Source organism: Daphnia magna, unplaced genomic scaffold, assembly GCF_020631705.1.
Source record: "Daphnia magna isolate NIES unplaced genomic scaffold, ASM2063170v1.1 Dm_contigs021, whole genome shotgun sequence".
Classification (NCBI taxonomy): domain Eukaryota; kingdom Metazoa; phylum Arthropoda; class Branchiopoda; order Diplostraca; family Daphniidae; genus Daphnia; species Daphnia magna.
In genome coordinates, this window is record NW_025533118.1 from 115692 (window position 1) to 138832 (window position 23141).

General features: G+C 35.9%; 3 protein-coding genes and 1 pseudogene across 12 annotated transcripts in view; 2 read left to right on the plus strand and 2 right to left on the minus strand.

The window, feature by feature from the left end:
* Window positions 1-6425: 6425 nt before the first annotated feature.
* On the minus strand, window positions 6426-8990 carry LOC123477387. 4 transcript variants are annotated; one of them, XM_045180705.1, is made up of 8 exons: window positions 8694-8990; window positions 8358-8629; window positions 7635-7770; window positions 7456-7563; window positions 7166-7398; window positions 6869-7092; window positions 6636-6810; window positions 6426-6571 (listed from the first exon to the last, which is right to left on the minus strand). In XM_045180705.1, the coding sequence occupies exons 5-8, from the start codon at window positions 7302-7304 to the stop codon at window positions 6456-6458; spliced, it is 654 nt and encodes a 217-aa protein (XP_045036640.1). In that variant the 5' UTR covers window positions 7305-7398; window positions 7456-7563; window positions 7635-7770; window positions 8358-8629; window positions 8694-8990; the 3' UTR covers window positions 6426-6455. The 4 variants fall into 4 exon arrangements, with proteins under 4 accessions (XP_045036640.1, XP_045036641.1, XP_045036639.1 ...); XM_045180706.1 differs by having other exon boundaries at window positions 7635-7745; window positions 8358-8990; XM_045180704.1 differs by having other exon boundaries at window positions 8358-8990.
* Window positions 8991-10227: 1237 nt separating this feature from the next.
* Window positions 10228-11145, minus strand: LOC123477404. Its single transcript, XM_045180740.1, has 2 exons — window positions 11010-11145; window positions 10228-10942 (listed from the first exon to the last, which is right to left on the minus strand). The coding sequence occupies exons 1-2, from the start codon at window positions 11026-11028 to the stop codon at window positions 10323-10325; spliced, it is 639 nt and encodes a 212-aa protein (XP_045036675.1). The 5' UTR covers window positions 11029-11145; the 3' UTR covers window positions 10228-10322.
* Window positions 11121-12578, plus strand: LOC123466567 (annotated as a pseudogene).
* Window positions 12579-14999: 2421 nt separating this feature from the next.
* LOC116933792 overlaps window positions 15000-23141 on the plus strand; it is a 28498-nt gene continuing 20356 nt past the window's right edge. For 5 of the 7 annotated variants that reach the window (XR_004400296.2, XM_032941491.2, XM_045180655.1 and 2 more), the window contains exon 1: window positions 15000-15230. The gene's annotated coding sequence lies outside the window, so the exon portion shown is untranslated. Of the gene's footprint in view, window positions 15231-15300; window positions 15431-23141 lie in introns of all 7 variants that reach the window. The other 2 variants (XM_045180653.1, XM_045180654.1) reach the window with 2 other exon arrangements.

A 23141-nucleotide genomic window follows, 5' to 3' on the forward strand; every position in this document is an offset into this window, starting at 1 on the left:
ATCCAACAGACATCTTCTTGTCTGCCTGAAGAATATCAAGAACCTCTGTTACTGGCAACATGATCTTAACGTATTCTTTAATGAAGTGTTCTTCGGGTGGTCGCAAATAGATCTGATTAAAATGCTCGAAAACTGTCTTGAGATCGTCCCTTCTTTTCACAATGAAATACTTCACCCTTTCCAGGGCATCGAAATACGAATTCCATCTTGTTTTGTTGTGAATAACAAAAAGCATTTTCAGACTATCAAAGATAGCATCGGACGCTTTCGAGCTTTTCATTTGTTTTTTTCCAGATGGCTCCAATCTTTTGGTCGGTTTTTGTCATCAAGTTCTTCAGACCTGGCTACAATTGTTTCACAACATCTTCTTTAGCAACCAAGTTCAGAGTGTGACATGCACACCTTCTGTGTGCTGGAAAGCTAAAATACTCTGAAGACGCTTTTTTGTTATTCAGAACCTTACCCGGGTAGGAAACAATACTGACCATTCTTAATCCGATGTTGATTTTAGGTCGGTTCACGTCGTAAATGCGTTATAAGTTACATGAGATTGGTCCATGGTTGGAAAAATATTGGAATGTGGTTTTTCAAAAACCAACTCAATTCCATCCTGGGCCATTCTTAGAAAGTTGATTTTTAACGATGCATGTATCCCGCTACTAAACCAATGTAGATACAATTTCGAACCTTTGCTGTTGTTCGATATCGACTAGCCAATAATAACCCAATGTCCAAACAGAAATTTCAACGATGTATATATCCCAATATTTATCCAATGTCAATACAATTTCGAATTTTTGCTGCTGTTCGATATCGAAATGCCAATAGTACCCCAAAAACAGAAACCCAAGTTTAAACGATACATATATCCATATACTAATGCAATGTTGGTACAATTTCGAATTTTTGCTGCTGTTTGATATCAAAATGCCACTAGTACCCCAAAGTCAGAAACCGAAGCTTAAACGATACATATATCCATATACTAATCCAATGTTGGTACAATTTTGAAGTTTTGCTGCTGTTCGATATCAAAATGCCACTAGTACCCCATAGTTAGAAACTCAAGTTTAAACGATATATATATCCATATACTAATCCAATGCTGGTACAATTTCGAATTTTTGCTGCTGTTCGATATCGAAATGCCACTAGTACCCCATAGTTAGAAACTCAAGTTTAAACGATATATATATCCATATACTAATCCAATGCTGGTACAATTTCGAATTTTTGCTGCTGTTCGATATCGAAATGCCACTAGTACCACAAAGTCAGAAACCGAAGTTTAAACGATTCATATATCCCTATACAAATCCAATGTTGGTACAATTTCAAATTTTTGCTCTTGTTCGATATCGAAATGCCAATAGTATCCCAAAGTCAGAAACCGAAGTTTAAACGATTTATATATCCATATACTAATCCAATGTTGGTATAATTTCAATTTTTTGCTCTTGATCGATATCGATTAGCCAATTATAAGCCAATATTGGACAAAAAAGATTAAACGATCTTTATACCACGATACCAACCAAATGTCGATGCGATACGAATTTTTGTTGTTGTTTAACGATAATATTATTGGTATGTATGTATATATGTATAGTTTTGGGGTAAAAGTCGGGGAACGGTAAACACCCTGTGTTTGGAACTGGTTTTTGGAACCGGGTTTAATTTTAGCGAGGAATTTTTAACATAGGTCCTACGATGTTACCTAGTCTCGTCATTCGATAACTGATATAAGTGCAGAATTCCATCATTGGCCAAGCATTGGCTTGCCAATAGAAAGCTTGTATTTTTGTGCATCAATCCAAGCCTGTACGAACATCGGATTAGTTTTGGCGAATGTTGTTTCCTGCCCGGGTATATATCGAACAATAGACCAAGATCGGATGCTGAGTTGCCAAGGCTGAATTCCGACCTGGGGTATTTTTCCTCTCGGGCCCTATAGGAGGGAAATGAAAAATAATATATTTAATTAAGTTGTAGTTAGTTTTATTACAAAATCTTTTGGAATCGTGTACTATACCTCTGTGCTGATATAATACACAAAATTTTATCTCCAAAAAAGCTGTTATTTTTCCAAGAAACTTTTTGAAAGGTACTTGTTTACAATGTACCGTAGCAGACGTAAAGTGATTGACTGTGACTAGTGACTGTAGTGTCAAATGTTTTCGTTTTTTATGTCATGAGTAGTGTAGTTTGTGATGTCAGTAATGAGTTATTTGACACAATTAGTCTTTTTAAGTTATCTGATTATGCTAAAGGATTTATTCATAAGGAAAAAGAAATTTACTTAGAAAAACGTCTGCTTCTTGTTCTACAGTTGTAATACGGGGAGGGGGGGGGTGTTGTGGAAAGGTAAACAAGTACCTTTCAAAAAGTTTCCTGGAAAAATAACAGCTTTTTTGGAGATAAAATTTTTTGTATTATATCAGCACAGAGGTATAGTACACGATTCCAAAAGATTTTGTAATAAAACTAACTACAACTTAATTAAATATATTATTTTTCATTTCCCTCCTATAGGGCCCGAGAGGAAAATACCCCAGGTCGGAATTCAGCCTTGGCAACTCAGCATCCGATCTTGGTCTATAACATAAATTCGAAATTGTATCGACATTGGATTAGTATCGGAATATATAGATCATTTAATCTTTTTTTCCTAATTTTGGTTTAGTATTGTCATATTGATATCGATCAACAGCAAAAATTCGAAATTGTTTCAACATTAGATTAGTATCGGGAGATAAACATCGATTTCTGACATTGGTTTACTGTTGGCTAATCAATATCGAACAAGAGCAAAAATTTGAAATTGTACCAAAATTGGATTAGTATATGGATATATATATCGTTTAAACTTGGGTTTCTGACTTTGGGGTACTATTGGCATTTCAATATCGAACAAGAGAAAAATTTGGAAATTGTACCAACATTGGATTAGTAGATAGATATATACATCGTTTGAACTTGGGTTTTTGACTTTGGGGTACTATTGGCATTTTGATATCGAACAGCAGCTAAAATTTGGAATGGTACCAACATTGGATTAGTATATGGATATATATATCGTTTAAACTTGAATTTCTGACTTTGGGGTACTATTGGCATTTCGATATCAAACAGCATTAAAAATTCGAAATTGTATTGACATTGGATAAATATTGGGATATATAAATCGTTGAAATTTGGGTTTTGGACATTGGATTATTATTGGCTAGTCGATATCGAACAACAGCAAAGGTTCGAAATTGTATCGACATTGGTTTAGTAGCGGGATACATGCATCGTTAAAACTCATCTTTCTAAGAATGGCCCAGGATGGAATTGATTTGGTTTTTGGAAAACCACATTCCAATATTTTTCCAACCATGGACCAATCTCATGTAACTGATAACGCATTTACGATGTGAACCGACCTAAAATCAACATCGGATGAAGAAAACAGAATGGTCAGTAGGCCTATTGTTTCCTACCCGGGTGTGCTTTTTAAATTTGTTATTTTTAATTACATTTTTTGTTGTATTTTTGAAATGTTTGGTCTAAATTAACGATTAAACATGAAAATCAAATGATTGTTGTGTAAATTAGTATCTATAATCAGTAAAAATAATAAAACTGTTACCACGTACTAAATTTAAACTAACTTTGGTTTTCACTAGGAAATTTTTTTCTAAGTTTTTAAACAAATTCCGGAATTACTCCGGAAAACATATTACTTGTCATGTATAGAAATAGCTAAGTGGATAAAGCGTCTGAAAGATGAAGTTGATGTGCAGTGGTCTAGGGTTCAAATCCGGCAAATACGGTTAGGTCTGTCTTTGCTTTATGTTACGATGAATAAAGCTATTGTTTTGTTTTAGGCTACTATTTAATTTTTGATGTTGGAATGTTGAATGTTGGTCCAATGTTGTTTTGCGCCATTATTGGCTGCATATCGAAATCGCACATCGGCCCGGGTCATTTCCAACTTGAGTCGCCAAACCTTGTCCATTTCTGTTATGCCACTACTGATAAAATTATCCCGGATAAACACTGCTCGCCAATGTTCTACCAAAATAAATTTATAACATTGGTTAGGTGTTCAATTTTTAACATTGATACAATGTTGTTTTGCGCCATTATTGGCTGCATATCGAAATCGCACATCGGCCCGGGTAATTTTCAACTTGAGTCGCCAAACCTTGTCCATTTCTGTTATGCCAATATTGATAAATTAATCCCGGATCAACACTGCTTGCCGGTGTTCTACCAAAATACATGTGTAATATTGGCATAGCAGAAATGGACAAGGTTTGGCGACTCAAGTTGGAAATGACCCGGGCCGATGTGCGATTCTGATCCTGAACCAATGGCCGATTCTGTATCGGCAACAACATTGGACCTAGATAAAATTCCTACCCGGGTTAGTCAGTGGAATGAACGAAACCCCTTGCGGTTGTTCTTCAGGTATAGTATCTGGTGCTTCATTAGTGGAAGCTTCTTCTTGTTCATCGTCTTCGCTAGAGTCGCTGCTCTCGTAGTCCGATTCAAGTTCTTTAAGCATGGCTGCTATTGCTCCATCAGATCCGTCGTATCTTGTTGGGTTCCGAATCCTTCCCTCTGCATTCGATTCTTGAGATGTCGAAGGAGGAGTAAAACCATAACAATCTTCATCGATTCCATTATCAGCAACATTCGATCGATTCGGATTTGTCGTAGTCACAGGAGGTATCTCGGTGTTTTTCTCTCGCAATTCCCGAACTTCAACTTGGTAGAGTTGTAGTCCAAAGACCTTGAAAGCTTTTACAAAATTGCTCCCGTTATCCGTTATTGTTACTGTTAGTTTGCTTGTAATATCGAACTCATCATGGATATCTTCAAGGATTTTCGCAATCACGTCATACGTCGCCATCCCACGAATTCGTTTGACAGCCAAACAAGCTGATCTTCTGGTCAAATCATCAGCAAATCAATGAGCTGTAACGTTTAAGTAACTCTTTCTTCTCGTGGACAAGCGTCAGCCGTTGTACGAACCCAATCCACAGTTTTCAGCTCATTCTTAAGCATAACTTTCTGCCTTAAAAAGGCTGAATTTATCTTTTTTCGGTAAAACTTTCTGTGTCTCATGTGCAGTTTTGGACACAATCTCTTCATGAAGTATCGAAATTCAATTCTGTCAGTGTGGTATAATGGAAGAGCTGCGTCGCAAATATATTCCTATGGAGAATGAATGATAAGTGGCAAGATCAGGATTCAGGAAAGTTCAAATTGGTTTCTCAGACTTACCACAACATAATTGTCGAAGCTATCTTGTGTCAAAACTCTAGGAAAGCCGTCGAACGATATTTTTTGTTGGGAGGTTTTCTTGCCTGAGTAAGACTCGGTTTCACCTTTAAGTGGTGACACGTTAAAACTTAGTCTTGATTCCATCTTCTTCTTGTGATCAAGTTCTTTGCATAAATCCTGATACTTGGGGATAATATCTTTGTGTCTGCTCTATAAAAAGTTAAAGTAAAAGTGATTAACTAAATTAATATTGACACGAATTAAAACCGTACTTTAAAGTGCTTCATGATGTTTTCTCTGCTGTTCCAATACACTCTTAAGGTATTGTTCTGCCTTTTGCAATCACCAATTTGGCACTTAATGACGAATGATCCTGGTGTTCTTCCGTTGCCAATGAATTTAAACATTTCCGGTGGAAACGAAATGCAAACCAATTTCAACTCTGTAAATTAAAACCCAATGAAGTAATTTAGTAAACATTTGAATTTCAAAAGGCTAAGAAGCGATACCATCTTGGGTTGTGGGTGTGGCTTTAGTTATGTCTTTACAGCCCTTTGGTTCCTTTTCCTTAGTTTTGTCGGTCTTTTTGTTTTCCTGGTTCGTTGGATCAGAAACTTGACTAAGTAGGCTAACATCAATTCTTAGCTCGGTTACTGATTTGTCACTGTCTTCATGGCTAGATACATCAGCATCACTGCTGGAACCATGATCAGCGTAATCTACTTCACCTAGAGCAAGAAAATAGATAGTTAAGTTTGGAATAGTCTAAGAACAGTCCATATATAAGGTACATCTTAGCTGAGCAGCGGTTGGAGGGTTGTTCACTGAAACTGGTCTTCGTACAGTTGGAGTTTCCTCCGATGAATTTAAACCCACACAGCACATTTGGTTCCCCAGGACCTCCCAAGATCCTCTTAATTTCCTCCTCAGTCTTACTTGTGAGCTTCCTAAATTCCTCTAAAAACCATCTTTTTGGTTACCTGGTGGCTTCCTGATAACCTCCTCAGTACCTCTCTCACCTTCCCGAGGATATCCCCATAACCTCCCATAATGAAACAAATTAACCATATATATACCGGCTAGTATTCCGTACCCAGCTCCGATTTTCAGCAATAATTGTTATGATAAAATGAATACATATAAACAAAACACATTTTTCAAATGTTTTATTTATTCATCAACTACATTTGACTTTTCAAATTCTGCTGACAGTGACGAAGCCACTCGGTTACTTGATACTGCACTTTAACTGTAGTTTTCTCATCACCAGCAAGGTCTTTGTTACCGAGGACGGCACCTGTAGTACATTGCAAAATTTGTTACTATTAAGCCAGAATAAATTTATCTTTATTGATCTTTACCAGAGATTGCAGCATAGATATTCTTCAGATCAGAAAATTTAGCTTTCTCGATTCCTTTTGAGGATTTTCCCGTCCAAGTGAACTTACTTCCAATTTCGTATGAGAATAACTTTTCCATTATTGCATAAACCGTTTTCTGGAGATTTATTCCACCGATACGGAGCAGCAAAAGGATCTGAAAAAAAATTAAAGGTTGCAAACGGAAATAATAAAAACTGAATATTTACTGTTACCATTTGTTGTCGAGATTGTTGGTCCTTCATTGAATTTTCAAGATGTTCAATAGCATCGAACGAATCCAAATGCAAAAGGAATTGCTGTTCATTTTCTTCGATTCTTTGTATTGTACAAATACACGGTTTCGGTCTCGAGTCCAAAAGATCGTCGATTTTTGCAGTCATTTCTCGAAATTGGATTTTTAAAAATTCCAAACTTCTTTTAGTGTAGTCTTGAAATACTTAAAAGATGAAGTACCAAAAAATGGATTACATTAAATTCAGTTTTAATAAAGAAATTGTTGAAAAAATCACCTGGTTCACAAATACTGTTGATGTCACGTTCAACTTGAAACTGAGACAAATTAGCAACCTCCACGTTTTGATATGCCTCCCGACGCATTCTCCTTATGTGAGCCTGAGATGTGCTGCTAGCAGTATTAACCCTTTTCATTATCAAATTTACCTTGAATAAATTGATGTTGACGTATGACGTTGTACGTAACACCAAGTTGTTTTTGTAACTATGATGCTGCAAGCCTGCAACACTGATAACAAAAAAAATTAATACAAATTTTGACTGTAATTCTTTTAAACTAATTTACCTCTAACTTAGAGCATCAATGCACTGACAAAACAAGAGTTCAGAGTGAGTAGAGCATGGAGAATTAAGTAGACTGTACAGTTACGGCCACGAGATTCAAATTTCAATCCTGATGATAGAATAGTTTTGCAATGCCAAGAGGAATTTTCACTACTTAAATTGATTTTTTAGATAAATTACCAAGGCAAGAATATCAGGTAATTCAATTCCAGAATGCAGCAATAGTTGACGAAATCCACGAGAAGATGTAATCCACTTTTCAGTTGAAGAAAACGATATCCAGAAGGCGAACTCGACGAAGAACGAAATAAAATGACTGCCAATTTATTTTTATCTATTTATTTATTTTTGGTCTACAAATTATTCTATTCCCGACCGTCAGAGATGTCAGCAATAGCGACGCAGAACGTCAGCCACTGCAACACCAGCCACTGTTGTATAACAAAATTACCCTTCCGCACAACCAGCGGGGATGTCAGCTGTAGCGACGCAGAACGTCAGCCAGTGCAACACCAGCCACTGTTGTATAACAACAAAAATACCCTTCCGCACAACTAACGGGAATGTCAGCGGTAGCGACGCATGAACGTCAGCCACTGCAACACTAGCCGTTGTTGGTTTACAAAAATGCCCTTCTGCACAACCAGCAGGGATGTCAGCGGTAGCGACGCATAAACGTCAGCCACTGCAACACCAGCCGCTGTTGTTTCACACACAAAGAAAAAGCGCGCCAAAATACCCCACACAACACAAAGCCGAAAAATAAAAAATAAATAAAAAAAATTAAAAAAAAGTAAATAAATAAAAAAAAAGGCTGAAATCTACTTGGAAACGTCCTTTCGACGAATTACCAGCAGCAATTGAAAAATACACAAAAAAATGCAACGAGAAATGTCTATTCACCGATCCGCCATGTTGGTTTGGCGCCAAGAATGGGAAGAATCCGCCACAAAACCCAGCAAATCGGGATGAAATTCGCTCCCAAACACCCAAATGCCACGTTCAGCGACAAGATTTTCTTCCGGAGAATGTCGATGGATGTTGAAATCTGCCTCAGCAAGCTGGATGTTTCCGATAAAGCCGAATGATCAGTTTTAGCAAGGGGTCACCACGCCGTCGCAGCCACGGGAAGCGAGCACTCGATCCCACTTCTGACACCAAATGTCGCCGGATGGCTGGGAAATTAAAGATAAAGTCACTGTTTGGCTGGATCACTCGCAAATTTAGTGTATTCCACACCTTGACGGCACAAATCCGGTAAGGTAAAACACAAAAGAAACAAAACTGAAATGTTGGAGGACGATGCTCTTCTGCCTGCTCTGCTCTACGTCTCGCGCCCAACTGCCGGTCTCTCCTTCCCTAACGCGTCTTCTATCGTTCGCCACCTAGCGGTCGGAATTGGGACTATCCCGTACCGCCACAATAGCGGCTAAGGTTGAAAAAAGAGTGATTGATCGTTTTACGTGTTGCCAGCACATCAAACGATTTCAGTTAACACAACACGATGCTGCATATACAGCTGGATTACGGATGGCAAAGTGATGTGGTGGATGCTATTTGTAGAAACAATTAAGAAATAATTCAAATAAACGAAACCAAAAAAAAAAAAAAAAATCGCAAATCAAGCGAAAATTTAGAAATACTGATAAAATCTTACCATACAAAAGGCATCCTGAAAACATTATAAATAGAACAGCGTAAATTTTACGAATGATGCCGTATACGCAAATCCGATAACCTTCCTCAGGACAACATTGGGAGGTCTAATAAAAGCTTGGGAGGCCAAGAGCCTATTGGGAGGGTCCCAAGAGGAAGCTGTGCTGTGTGGGAAGTACTGCAAGTAGTCTGTCTAAGAGACTTCGCTTGTTGTTGTTCCACCTTAGTTGTTGGAGGTGGTTGCAATTCGTGTTGGGCTGCAACTGTTGATTGTTGATGTTCAAGACTCTCAATCGTAACTGTAGTTGAAGATGATTGAGTGGCAACCAGAGTTTTTGATTTCTTAGCAAACTTACTGGCTTTGCCAGGGGGCCTTCCTCTCCTAGAAACATTACAAATTTACTTTTTAGTTTTAACCTTTTCAAAATCATAATGTTTCCACTTACTTGTTTGTCATTGTTCTCTAATCACGGTTCACTGAAATGCTTTGAATTTGAAGCACACGATACTGTTTACTGTCACACAGCAAAAGGACTCAAGCGTCAAGCCAAGTGAGAAATTGCCAAAACCCAGTATGAAGTTTTAAAAACGACCAAGAGATGGCGTCGAGTCCGAGTGAAAATACCGCTACCGCGAGCTACGAAATTTTGTACCGCGGTAGCGGTAGCGGAAGTGTAAAATAAACTTACGCGATACGGTACTGCGGTACTACCGCGATACCGCGTTACATACCGCGTTACAAATTGGAACGCGGTAGGCCAACCCTGATTGTAAGTCGAATTTTTTCTAGAAATGACTTATGGTGAACAGTGATATGTAAAAGAGGCCAAAATTGGGCACATGTTAGTTGTGCATACCTTTCTACGTTATTCACCTGTGAAAACTTTGCATGAATTACGTATATTATTTTTAGATTTTTTGCATTTAAGGCGATTAATCTTTATGTAAGCTATCAGAACTTATTTCTGAGTTTCCCGCTCTAAAATAACTATATAATTTTTCTTTATAGTAAGGTTATTCTAGTTTGTTTACAACATCAACATTTGACTGAAATTCCCATTTGAAATACATGGAGCTGCGGTAAAAAGCGTATTTTTGATCAATAAAAAAAAAAAAATATGCTGCATAAATGTGTATGACACAAAAACTAGAAAACTCAACCAACCAGTCAAGAAAACGAAACAGTTAAACAATAAAAAAATACAAAAAAGACTATAAATCTACAAAATCAATTTTTTTATCAAATTGTTTGACTGTGTAAGAGTTCTGAAATGCCAATAATTCGACAATCACAACCATACTACCGTCAGCTATTTTCCCACCCGCACGGGAGATGGAGCTAGTAGCCGTCTGAACCGAAATCGGTAAAGTCAACTCCATCGATCCTTTAGGGGTGGAGTCGATTGAATCACGATTGTTTTTCAATTCGTTTTTTAGGGCAATAATTTTGGGATGACAAACTGGTAATTCCGAACTGGTGATGGCTTTTTTGAAGATTGCCTCGATGTCAAACAGGATTTTGGGCCAGGAGTACGTTATTCTGGCTGTAGAACTGCCTGGTCCACTGCCGACGAGAGAGAATTCGACATCAGAAGCGCCTCCAGGGAGTGACACAACAATGCAAACTTTTTCTTGCTCAGTGACGGGATCACGGTAAACCGTCATCAGCACTGGTTGGTTTTTGTGTGCAATTTTTGAGTCCAGTTCGTCTTCATCATCACAGGTTAATTCTGGATCTGGCTTGAAACGTTTTGGCCGACAGTCAGTGCTGCCAGAACCACCAGCACAGCTGTCTGAGTCGGCAAATCCGGCTGCTGAAGAAGTTCGTTTCACTGCAAATAAGAAAATATAAATATCAAGAAGACCAAAAAAAGTTGTAAGTTGTACAAAACTACTTACATTCAGTCCCATACTTCATGCGAGTCTCGTTGAAAGCACCTCGAAAAACAGATGAACTATACGGCTCGAACTCGTCATGTAACTTTTGGATAGAAGCAGGAATTTGCGTCAGGGGGAATTTGGTTATTAATAAACATGTTGGTGAGAATGGTTTGGGCTTTGCAAGGGGGATTACGTTTCCAGATTGGCATATTTAGAGAAATGTAATACCAAGAGTGAATGACGGACAACAACAAACCTCAACTCAACGTCGTCTGCTGTCGACATTGATGTCAATATGAGAATGATAATTGTCATTCAAATTTGGTTACAGAAAGATGAAAATTTATCCTAACGATAATGTATATAACAGTAGCTACAGAACTTTTGATTTCTGATAATTTTTTTCCAATTTGCTTTACTTTAAAAAATTTATATGACGATCAATGCTGATAAAATTGACGTCAATCTTGACAGTGCAGACGACAGAAAGTTAGAGGCTTTGTTGTTTTGTTCTGTTATTGATTTGTAAAGTTCAGCTATGGCATTAGTTGAAACATTTTGGAAAGCTGGGCACAAGATAACTGGACATGAACTTGACGGAAGCCTTAGTCTAGGTTATCGAAGATTTCGAGCGTTTTTTGGAACATCGCCTTTAGTGTGTCTTGTTGCTTGGGACATTTTGTTTAAGGCTCGTCCTAGAAACTCAACACCAGAGCATCTATTATGGGCTTTGATGCTGTTAAAACGATATAGTATTGAAACATTTAATGCGACCTTAATCGGAGTTAGTGAAAAAACATTTCGAAAGTGGTCTCACATATTCATCAACCTTCTTGCAGACATGCCAGTCGTAAGTGAAATATTTTCTGCTAATTTTAAAAAATCGCTTCTGACATTATCTCATTTGTATTACAAAAGCTTAACTGGGAGCAACGTTTCCGAAACGCTCCAAGAGACGCATCTACATTTATTTCTCTTGACGGGACTGATTTTAAAATCATGGAACCATCAGAGTTTGACCCTAAATGGTGGTCTCACAAATTCAATGGTCCCGGCTTGTGATATGAGATTGGAATTTGTATCCGCACTGGGGACATTGTTTGGGCTCACGGAGGTGTTCCGTGCGGCGAATGGCCAGATCTTCGTCTCGCTCGAAATGCAATTGTTGAAGCCCTTCAACCAGGAGAAAAAGTTATAGCCGATCGCGGATATAATGACCAGCGTTATTTTGATCTTCCAAACGGACATGCAGATCAGCAAAAAAAACAAATATTGGCGAGGCATGAGACTGTAAATCGCCGAATTAAACAGTTTTGTTGCATGAATTATAGATTTCGTCATGCTTTATATTTACACCCTCGTTTTTTTCATGCTGTTGTAAATTTAACACAGTTGATGATCGAAAACGGTGAGCCACTGTATCCAGTCGATTTTTTAACTTAAAAAATAAATAAATCGCCAATTATAATTTGATGGTGTAAATGTTCTGTATTTTCGGGAAAAATTTTGTTGCCTGCTTTTTTGGTTTATAACTCAATGAACACCATATTACGAATTTTACCGCAGCTCCATGGGGCCTACTTACCCCACAACCACTGCAAACTTACCTCGTAAGAGGTGCATGTAGAAATTTTTTTTAGCATTTTGAACGTTTCTTTCGTTATGAATTCTTTAACATAGATCAAATAGAAAATTTGTACGAGAAAGCTGGTTATCTGAACTTTCTTTTACATCTTTTCGGATGTCGAAATATGATGTATAAAAAGGGATATTTAGAAAGCGGTAGACAAAAGCTGCTGTCTAGCGCGTTTTCTTTTCAAATTGTTCTGAAAAAAGCAAATCATTTGTATCGAAAAGAGGTTTGCCGTTCAACCACCTTTATAATCCCCCTGAAGGTCACTCTTTTTGCATTCAAAGAAAAAGAAAAAAACCTCCGATCGTCTAACTTTTTGCGAACGCCAGACACCTTCATCGAGCGAACGTTCATTACTGAAAACAAAAGTGAAAAATCACCCCTCCTTTTCCCAACTTCTATCCCATGACCTGCAAGGCCACTGCAATTAGGTCTTACGTAGGATAAGCTAATGTTTTAGTTGAAACAATAAATACAAATATATTTACAATAAGCCGTTGAGATGGCTAATTTTTTATTTATGCTAGTTGGAGTACAAATAATTTTTTTACTAAGAACCGAGCTCGCGCCATAATAACAACTGCATTTTAAAATATAAAACGTAGCATTTAAAACATTTTAAAATTGTCCTCGAAAATATTCTCGTGATATTTAAAACATTTTAAAATTGTCCCCTAAAATATTGTATCAGCCATCATAGGACGTAGATTACGGCAATACTCCAGTTATAATATCGTGTACTGAAGTGGCACAGTTGTAGAATACATGCCTAAGAACCTGAAGGTTGAGGGTTTGTATTCGGTAGACGTACGTTCGTGTAAAGAAAAAACGACTGGTGTTCTGTCTATGCACTTAAGGTATTTAGTTTTAAGACAATTAAGTGTTCCGAATCTTTTTTTCTGAAATAAATTCAAAACGACCTTGAAAGCAAAGTTAAGGAAAAATTGCCTTTGTTTCAACCTTAAAAATTGAGGGGCGTATCGGTTGCCTAGGTAGCACAGGGAACGGCATAGGGGCATTAACCCGCCACACCACAAGACACTGTGTCTATATCATTTTAGACATAATGTCTCGGAGCTCCTAAGTTTACAAAAATGTCTAGATAAAAGTAGACAATAGAGCATGTTACTGACGCGTACCCCCATTGTTTTACGAGCGCACCTTACCCTTTTAAGAGAGAAATTATATGTATGTATCTCGCAGTATCTCGATACAAACATTGCCGCCAGCCGCAATTTCTCTCTTAAAATAGTAAGGTGCGCTCGTAAAACAATGGGGGTACGCGTCAGTCACTTGCTCTATTGTTTACCTTTTCTAGACATCTCTTTTCAGTGAGGAAAAACTACACTCTTAACTTTTGGTTTCTACCTTTTTCCTACTTTTCGGCCACCATCCGTAGTAGAACGAAAAAAGTAGAGAAATGGTAGAAAATTTTGATTACTTTCAGCTAGTAGGGGAATGGAAGATGATCAACAATATGGTGGACAAATGCGTGTCTACCATAAAGTAAGAATTAGCAGATGAAAACGCAAAATCACAACAAAAATGGAGGGGCGATTCCCAAGTAAATATTGCACTTTTCGTTGGAATATAACATAACAAAATTTGGGAAGCAAACAAACTTTCTTCTGATGACTTACAGGTAAATTTTACTTCCCCTTTTAAATTTGTCATATTTTATTTGCTTTTTTATACAACTATTTCCCCTTTGGCTTTTTTAATTTGTTATTGAACATTAACATTTTCTTTGTTATGTTGAAATATTTGGGTTAAATTAGCGAATAAAAATGAAAAAGATAGAAATTATAGTTTAAAATTAATATAAAATTATTAAACGTAGGATTTAATTATTAACACTCACTCAAATGTCTTAAATGTAAACATACTTTCGTTTTCAGTCAGAATTTTTTTCGTTCTTAACTGAATCCTCGAAACAGTTAGGAAAATGTGTAACATATAAAATATTAATATATCTGAGTGGTTAAGGCGCTCGACTGGGAATATCAGTAAGGTGTAGTACTGTGTTCGGTTCCCACCGAATACTTTTCTTTTTTTCCATTATAGTCAATGGTAGATTAGTCTACCATTGCAAATGGTAGGCAGATGGTAGAGGATCTACTTAACCCTACTTTTAAAAAATTGATGGTTTTCCGTTCAAATGGTAGCAACTTCTACCAAAAAGTAGCTTGTTTCATTTCGCTACCAAATGGTAGCCAAAAGTAGTAAAAAAAAATCAGAAATTGAACGTGTAAAGAAACGAGAGAAGAAAATAAAAAAATGGTACCGACTAGCCCTACCCTAACCTATACTAAATCGTAGAATGACCCCAAAGGCAACGCGAAGGCTTGTTGAAAGGAATGTCATGCATAGCAGTCTTTATGGGAAAAAACTGATTTCACTCTTTCATTATTTTCTGGCGTTTTTGATCGTTTTCAACTGACTACATTTTATTTCTTGGTTGCCAAAATATTTTCCTCGTGCAGTCGTTACCTCTTTCTTGTGAGGAGAGGGCTTCTGCTTAATCTAGTAAACCGTAGATCTTATCTTGTATCTGGCAAAGTAAATAGGCGAACGTGAATGGAGGCATGATCTAATTGTAATTTGAGGTAATGATATCTTAATTAATTATATTTCAGTTCATGAATTTTGTTGTAAACTGGTTTTGGTGGATCAAAGTTAACGCAGCAATATGCACTGTTAATCTGGAATTACGGTTTTCATTGGCTAGACGGAGGGGAAAAATTCAATTAAGGTTACTTAGTTGCAACGATTTTTGTTTACTCAAACCAACGGCAATCGTTAAAAGGTAACGATTTCCTCAAAGGTATTTTAATGATTTGTAATGATTTCCAAATCCATAATTTCAACAGATGAGAAAGACATAAATATCATTATAGTTCCAACAGGCGTTTTGCTTCGTGCTGTGAGATGTGTGAAGGTTGGGATATTCAAGAATCATGCACAAGCAGATGTTAGCCATTTTGTTATTTATTATTGATTATTTATAAATATTACAGTACCGGTAGTATTCCTGTTGCCGAAAGAGGCATAAGTCTTACCATTGTTTTTTCCCGCCTCTCTGTCCACTTGGGCTGGGAAAAATCACGTACTGTGCTTTGCCCTTACCCCTGCTGGTAGTGCCTCTGTCGGCAACAGGAAAAACCATTTTTTGGGGCCAAAAGAACTTACGTACCATGAACTAAAAAATTCCTATTAACAAACTAGATTGATTATATTAAAATTACTTATAAAGGGTTATCTTGAAAGAGTGTTTTATCGAACAGTCTAGAAATCGTGGTCTAAAAAAATTCCTACTTTAAGAAAAAAATTTCAAAAAAACGTTGTAATACCATAAGCCACGATGTTTCAGGACGCGGTGTTCGGATGTTTATTGACTATCATGCTAGTCAACACCCTTAAGTGATAAACATTTACAAAACATTAAACCCAATACCCTGTTCTTTTCTTAATAGTAATCTTGATTTTCATCAGCATGCGATTATTTCCCCCCAACTACCCATCCGCGCAAGACACCCGTCGCCGTAAGAGCCATGTTAAAAAGCTTTGAAAATGGTGGGTGTTCGGACACTTTTTGCGGGTACTACATACAGTCATGCGTGCAAGTTTTTCTTCAGCAGGCAAATGGGTCTATATTCTTTCATTTTGTTTTGACGGAAGGGATACTATGGTGCCTACCATACCCTCTTTTTCTTTCCATTCTTCTCTTCCTCTACGTTTCAGTCAATTTTCCTAATTTAAATGTTGCACCTTTTTCGCGGGTTGCAAAGAAAGAGAAATAGGAATAGCATAAAGGGGTACGGTAGGCACCAAACTATCCCCTCCATCAAAAAGAAATAGAAGGATATAGACCTATTTGCCTGCTAAAGAAACTTCCGCGTATGACTGTATATTACTTATTAGATTAGCATAAACTTTTCCACACAGCGGCGACAAAATACTTAATTTTTGATACTTAAAAAAGGCCAGCCTACTAGATTTTTTTTTGTACTTAATTTCTATGAGATACTTAATTTTAAAAAACTATTGAAAAATTCAGTAGTTTTATAAACAACCTACTTTGAGGTTAATTTTTGGAAAAAAGAGTTAGCCGTGCTAGGATTTAAACGTCTTATACGCTACCGCTACGCCACATCAGATTGTAGTGTACGAACTAATTTAGCTAAAAAATGGTGATAAGACAGGTAAAGGGATTGAAAATTTTCGGAAAGTTTATTGATACATTTAGAAACATGTGATTTTGCAGCTAACCAGCTAAAATTTTTAATACATTGAAAAGTAATGATCGTACAAAATGTATTTCATAAAATTTAAGTGGCATATATTTAACTAATTAAACATAATTAACATTAAAAAATTTTAAGCGTAGTTCAAAAACCCAGAAGTCCCTTAGATTAAAGGCGCGTTTTGGCGTCTACCTGGTTGAGTTGAACTCAATCATAAGGTTGACACCAAAATGGATTTTAGATCAACTCGGTTGGTCGAAGTCGGACTAACCAAGTTTACATTTCAGTTGACACCAAAATGAAAGTTGAGCCGTAGTCACGCCCACCACTTCATTATTCGGCGAAAACCACAATTTTCATAAAATGTGGCAGCGGTGTCCCCTCTCCCCTTCTCTCTATCTTAGGTTGTCTGCTATGTGCTGTCAATATTTATTAATTTTATAATTTATACGCTGTCGATTCTCGATTCAGTGTACCCAACTGATTACTGCATCAGGTTCGAAAGTTTTGTTAATTCTTTTATTTTCTTGTTCCTAATTTTACCCCTTTAAATTTTTTCCGCCAGTCTTCAAGAAACAATGTGGACAAGGGAAAATGAAAAAAAAAAATAAAATAATAATAACGTCTGCTTGTTTTTTGAAATTATTCGTGAATGCTTTGTTGCCATATAACAATTGTATTCGGCAAAGAAAAAGGGGTTGGGTCGTCTGCTTCGGTTCTGGTTCTACCATGCTCTAGGACCATGGTAGAACTCGGCAATATAGACTGGCGGTTGAAGTTGAACCTCAACCAAGGGGGGAAATATCAGTTGTCGCCAAAAAATTGGTTCAGTTCAACCAGGTTGACACAAAAATGCGGTTGATCGCAACTCAACCTCATTCCTGATCAACCAGGTAGACGCCAAAACGCGCCTTAAATAACTGATTTTTATAGTAACTAGTTCAGGCAACCTGTCATGAGATGGGCTTATGTTTGCCAAAAAATAGTTAGCCTTATTGCTAAATTTAAGTTTGGTTCCTTTAGATTAACACATGGTTTTTAAAACGAAGAAGTTTTAGTCACCGATACTTGTGAAAAGGTGATGTAACCAAATATAGGGTTTTTGTAAAATTGTCATTGCATATTAGACCTATTCTACCTAAAAATAGAGGCCATTATTTAACAGTACAGTCGATGCATTTCATATGATTAAAATGACTGATTGTATATGTTGACTTGAAATTGAAGAAGGATACTTAATTTTATCAGTAGGGGAGACCGGGGCTACTTGGCTCACTTTTTTGTTAGATGCGTCTCAAGCCTTTACTTTTCATCAAAATGAGCCAAACTTATATTCATAATATTAATTAATATCTTATCTATAAAATGTCTTAAGACAAGAAATACAATAAATAATGCGATCATGATGAAAAAAAATGTTTTATTGGGACACCTTAAATGGGCAACTTACCCCGTCTCCAGGGCAGGTTGCCCATACCAACGGGGCAAGTTGCTCCAAGTAATTTCGTATGACCATTGATAGCAAATTCCAGTGCACTGTATCTATCCAACACTGCTGGAAGAATAGTCAGCGCCACACTCAATGCCGATTTCGTCTTTATTTTTAATACTAAATGCCTTAGACATTTTTTGGTTTTCTTCTTTTGCCAACTTAATGGCCCTTCCAATAAGTCGGGAGATGCTGAAGCATTGTTTGTTTTTCGAATATAATTCCTAAATCCTCATTTCTTATGTTAAAGAAGAAACAAAACGAAAAATTCTGTTTCATCACACTGAAACCACCTGAGCCAACTATCCCCTTAAAAAAAGAGCCAACTTACCCCTATAGGGGGTTGGTCCACTATTTATTATTTATAAAATGTTTGCGAACAGTCAAAAAAATTTTAATGTAAGCCAATTAAAGCTGAATGAAGGATGAATTCATCCGTTTAAAGCTTATAAGTTTAAATCACTTACCTACGCCAAGAAAAAGAAAAGCACGGAGGAAAAAAAAGTTGGTCGGCAGTTGTCAAAAACGTTTTTCGTATGCTGTTCGTTTTTTTTGCACAGTAGAAAAATTGAAACAACGTCAGACCATCTAATTGTCGATTTTGAAACTATTGGCTATTTTGAAAACAGCAGGTTGTAATTAACGGATTTTTAAATTAGAAATGAGCCACTTACCCCGTGAGCCAACTAGCCCCGGTCTCCCCTAGCTTTTTCCTACTGAAAGGCCCTTAATTAATTATTCAGTCGCTGCTGTGCAATATAATAGATTCATTTTTAACTATTGGCAGCCTTGACAACATCTGACATTTTACCCCGACCAGTCGGAACGAGATGAAAAATATGACTAAGTATTGCCATATATTAACTACTTTCAGTGTAGTTTTATTAAATTACGCAACAAACTTGACGTTTTCCTTTAGGGAAATGAATTTCCTATCTACATTGTTAAAAATCATTCCGAAACTCGTCCATTAACTGAACCCATAAAACCGAAAAACTACCAAAAAATGGGTAGCCCCTCACCTATTTGGAGAACATGTTCCGAAAAGCAGAAGACAATTCCGATAATTGCAATTTTAGAATCCACTTTACGGAATATGTACGATATTTGTGCAAAACTAGTAGGGGAGGGTGGGGCTAGTTGGTACAATTTTTTTTATTTCTTCTCTGGTTTCTTTAATTTTTCATATTTTGACACCCAAAAAATTGTAAAAGAAAGCTCAGATAACCAACTTTCTCGTGCTATTTTTTTATTTGATCTACGTTGAAGAATTCATATCGAAATCAACGTTCAAAAAGCTAAAAAAAATTTGCCTACATGCCCCACTAACGGGGTAAGTTGGCAGTGGTAGTGGGGTAAGTTGGCCCCATGTATTTCAAATACGGATTTCAGTGAAATGTTGATGTTGTAAACAAACTAGAATAACATTACAATAAACAAAAATCCTATAGTTATTTTAGAGTGGGAAACTCAGAAATAAGCTGTGATAACTTACATAAAGATTAATAGCCTTAAATGCAAAAAATTCAAAAAAATATACATAATTCAGGCAAACATTTCACAGGTGAACATCGTATAAAGTGAAACACTTAAAATTTGCCAAATTTTGGCCTCTAATGCATACCACTGTTCACCATAAGTCATATCTAGCAAAAATTTGACTTACAATTCCCTGACATTTTGACAGGCCATGTACTCTATACATATCAACTTGCCCCAACCCGGAGTGTATTCAAATAAAAAATTTTATTACTCCTTTATAATTGATTAAAACAAATCCATTGTTACAGTTCGATAGAGGACACAATTTTCAATAAAACTAATATTTTTTTAAAAATTATATGCATACCAAGAAAAGATCAAATTGATGAATACCAAGCACGCAACTATTGTGGATTTGACGAAAAAAAATTCGTTATTTTCTATTTCCTAAACTATTTGGGATAAATTTATAAAACTTTGCACAAATGTGCGCACGATAAACATCTTTGACTATGAATTATTTCAATAAAACCTCTTTCACACAATTTGTCTAAATTAAGAATTGCAAACTTGCCCTCCTGCCAACTAGCCCCACTCTCCCCTATAACTAGTTAGTAATTATTAGTAAACAGGTTGTAACTGTTTGTAACTGGTATCTTCTAAATGTATAACTTATAGGCCTACTGTTAAAAAGGATACAACTTATTTGGGGTTGCCAATCCCGAAAAATGTGAGAATGAACGAAATTTTGACTTTTTTCGAAAATTTCGGGGTTTTACTACTACACAACAGCGGCTCCCTACTTATTGTTTCCTACTTAAGAGGTGCCAGGATCTCTTACATGGCTTTGGATACTTAAATTCCGCCCATACTTACACGAGATTTCCTACTAAAAAAACCTGTTTCATGTAAGAATGTTGTAAGTAGTTAAGTAGGCTCAATAAAGGGTCTAGCCTACTTAAAATTCATTCGCACACTTTTTTTTCTATAGGGCAATTATATAATCTTTAGTCAAAAATTCAGCAAATGACTTCTATCATATCAAAATTTGTTGTGGTAATTAAGGTATATCCATAAATGGGGTTCAGAAATGAAAAAAATACCGTATACCACGGGATTCGAACATCAGACCTTTTGAATCGTAATCCGACGCTTTACCACTGAGCTACACTCGATGATAAATTAGTTGCAAACATAGCATTATATAGTTTAAAGGTCTGTTTGGTGATAGAAAATTTTTTGGAAAAATTTTTAAGAAATGGTATCATTTGATTTTACGTGCTGAAATTCTGTAATCAAACACCACCGATTGATAAAATTTTTGAAGTTTATAGTTATAATTTGAATAAATTTATACTAATATTAATTTGATTAAATTAAATATCGTTTTCTTAGTTGAAATAGAAAAAGATAGAAAGAATAATGTTCAATTATCTACCGAAAATCATTACCTTTTTTAACAGTGCAACATTATAAACTTCCCGGTATTCCTGTGATGGAATTTGATGTGTTCAAAAAAAGTTGTTGGATTTTCAATTGACAGTTCATGAGTAGTGTTTGATCATCAAAATATGTCAGAGTTACAAGATAGGGGAGAGTGGGGGCAATTGATACACTTTTTTGTTTTTTGTATTTCTTGAAAAAAAAACTGATAAATTTAATATAAAAATTATATAGAATTGTAGCCTATTATCTCAGCTACTAAATGATATTTTTTTTTATGAGAAAAGATTAATTATAATCGTAGTAAATTTTAAAAAACTGAGGTCGCTTCGAGTGTTTCAATTGCCATGGAAGCAGGGCAATTGAAACGGTGTGTCGACGCAATTGCAACGTGGGTTTTCCCATAAGGAAGCTTCTTCAAATCCACATAAAATGAAAATCACGATATCTCAGCAGCCACAACTGCTAGTGTGATCAAATTTTACCATTAGATACAATGCAATTTACAGATTTTTAAAATATGCTTTAAGTAGATCGTAATTTAGTTTAAAGTATTTAAATAATTACAATTTAAAAAAAACCATTAAACAACATGCTTTTTTTAATAAATCCCAAACAGCGAATACAAGTATTATAGTTGTGTTAACATGATGATTTACATTTGTTTAAATGAATTACGTCAAATATTTGCAAAAAAAATGCGACCACTCGCAGACAGGGAATATAAACAAAGTGTTTCAATTGCCCTGCAATAGGGTCATCGTTACATTTAATTATTTAAAATTATTTAAGAATGCAGGGAAAAATTAAATGACATTAAATTGTAGAAAAATGAATTGCAAATCATCTGAAACTAATTTTATTACTAAAGCGTAGCGTTTTAGGGGTTAAAACAAAAAAATTGAAAACGCAAATTTAACAGACGGAGAACAAAAAACCGTTTTTTCGAGATATCTTAAAAAGTTTTAAATACAAAAACTCGTAAATTTTTCTAAACTTGTAAACCCCCTCATTCTATTAACCCTAATTTTTTCAAGAAAATTCCTCTTATACGGCGAGAGAAACAATTTTTGTTTCAATTACCCTGTGTCTCAATTGCCCCCACTCTTCTCTACTTGCAATTTTAACGACTTGATTTAGTCAACCTGCTTTACTGTGCAAGGTACTTAACTAAAGAACTTATATCGTATAAAAAGTACTTAAATTTGGGGAAACGATACTTAATTTTGATACAGCTTTTAAATGTAAGTATTAAAAATGGGTAAAGTATGTTTCGTAAAACTTGAATAAAGATACTTAAATTAAAGCATACTTATTTCGAATGTTTCATACTTAAAATGCCATTTTCCATCTTATTTATAAGTGGGATGGTAAGTGTAAGTAGCATAACCACATATAAGTATTTGCAATTTACAGTAAGTGACTTGGGAAACTCGTTTTAAGTAAGAAAATTGCAAATTAAGTAGATTTTCGACCTACTTAATCAATCAGTAGGAAATTTCCTACTGAAATACTTACATTAAAGTAGGTTACCGCTGCTGTGTATTCACATTTTTTCAAATGTAATGCAAATTTTTTGGACAAATAATCCCGAAATTTTTGGGCTTTAGCCTAGAAATTTCGGGGTTTATATACAAAGAGAAAGATATTTTCGAAGAAATGATGGAGGTATATTATTCATAAAAGTAGTCTACATACAAACAGGAACGAAAAGAGGCAGGATGAAACTGATATAGGCATGAAATTCTTCAGTTTTATAAGATTCTGAGCAATTTGAAAATTATCTGGTATTTTTGTCAATTAGGAAAGACTGAACTTTGTTATTGAATAAAACAGTTCGATAAATCTTACAAATAAAG